We start from the raw sequence: 928 nt of genomic DNA, 5'->3' as shown, positions 1-928 counted from the left end.
GCCAGGAATGACCCCACCAGGTCGGGAAATGACCCCACCAGGTGCGGTAATGTTTCCCACCAGGTCAGGGGAATGGATCCCCCCCCCCCCCCAGAAGCCCTGTAAGAAAAAGGACAAGTGTGGGCCCCCACTGCTTCCCGCAGGCGTCCATCCCTCAGCCAGGACCAGGGGACGCCACACATAACACGTGATGGAAACTGCACACCGTTGCCTCCCTCGCTGGAACCGGGGATGCATAAAATCGACTCCGTTACAGACGAACCCCCAAGGGAGCCTCCCCTGCACCCTCCCCAGAACACAACTTGCAAACGCAGAGGCGGAAATCCTGCCGAAGGAAAAGCTTCGCACGGCTCGTACTCCCGTCTCCGGCCTGGACTCAAATGACCAACGAGGTCCCACACATGGAGCTCATCAAGTGACCAAGTCACATCCAGGGGGAGCCGCGCCGGTCCCTCGAGGGGCCTGAACGCGGCGGGAACGCACGCGGGACCGGGGACCGCTCGGCGCGGAACGCCAAGGGAAGCGGGTGTGGCGATCCGGGGATCCGGGAAAGGGGGTGTGGGGCCGGGAAGCACGGTGAGGGCCCCGGGGATGGGGCGAGGGCAGCCGGCCGCAGGGCTGGGGTCGCAGGCCGCTGGAAGCGGCGGAGCGGCCGCGGGGCCGGGCCCGCGAGACCCCTCCCCAGCCGCGCATCCCCGTCCCCGGCGGCCCGGCCTGGGGCGGGCACCCACCTGGGCCTTCCGCAGGGCGCTGAGGCGCAGCTCGTGTACGAAGGGGTTCCGCCCCGGGGGCGCCAGCCGCGGCGCGTCGCCGGCCCCCACGCTGGAGGCGGCGCTGGAGGCGGGGGCGGCCCGGGGACCGCGCGCCCGCAGCCTCATGGCCGCCGCCCGCCGCAGGGAGCGGGGCGCGGGGCGCAGAGCGGGAGCGG

General features: G+C 71.6%; 1 protein-coding gene across 1 annotated transcript in view; it reads right to left on the bottom strand.

Moving 5' to 3' along the window:
* LPCAT1 (lysophosphatidylcholine acyltransferase 1) overlaps nucleotides 1-906 on the bottom strand; it is a 46,269-nt gene extending 45,363 nt beyond the window's left edge. Inside the window, exon 1 of the mRNA XM_073891109.1 lies at nucleotides 732-906. Coding sequence (XP_073747210.1) covers nucleotides 732-878 — 147 coding nt within the window. The 5' untranslated portion in view covers nucleotides 879-906. The remainder of the gene's footprint in view (nucleotides 1-731) is intronic.
* Between the last annotated feature and the right edge of the window lie 22 nt (nucleotides 907-928).

The sequence above is a fragment of the Callorhinus ursinus genome, unplaced genomic scaffold (assembly GCF_003265705.2).
Source record: "Callorhinus ursinus isolate GAN/ISIS: 27379988/994484 unplaced genomic scaffold, GSC_fseal_2.0 scaffold3, whole genome shotgun sequence".
Taxonomy (NCBI): domain Eukaryota; kingdom Metazoa; phylum Chordata; class Mammalia; order Carnivora; family Otariidae; genus Callorhinus; species Callorhinus ursinus.
This window is presented reverse-complemented; position numbering and strand designations above follow the sequence as displayed.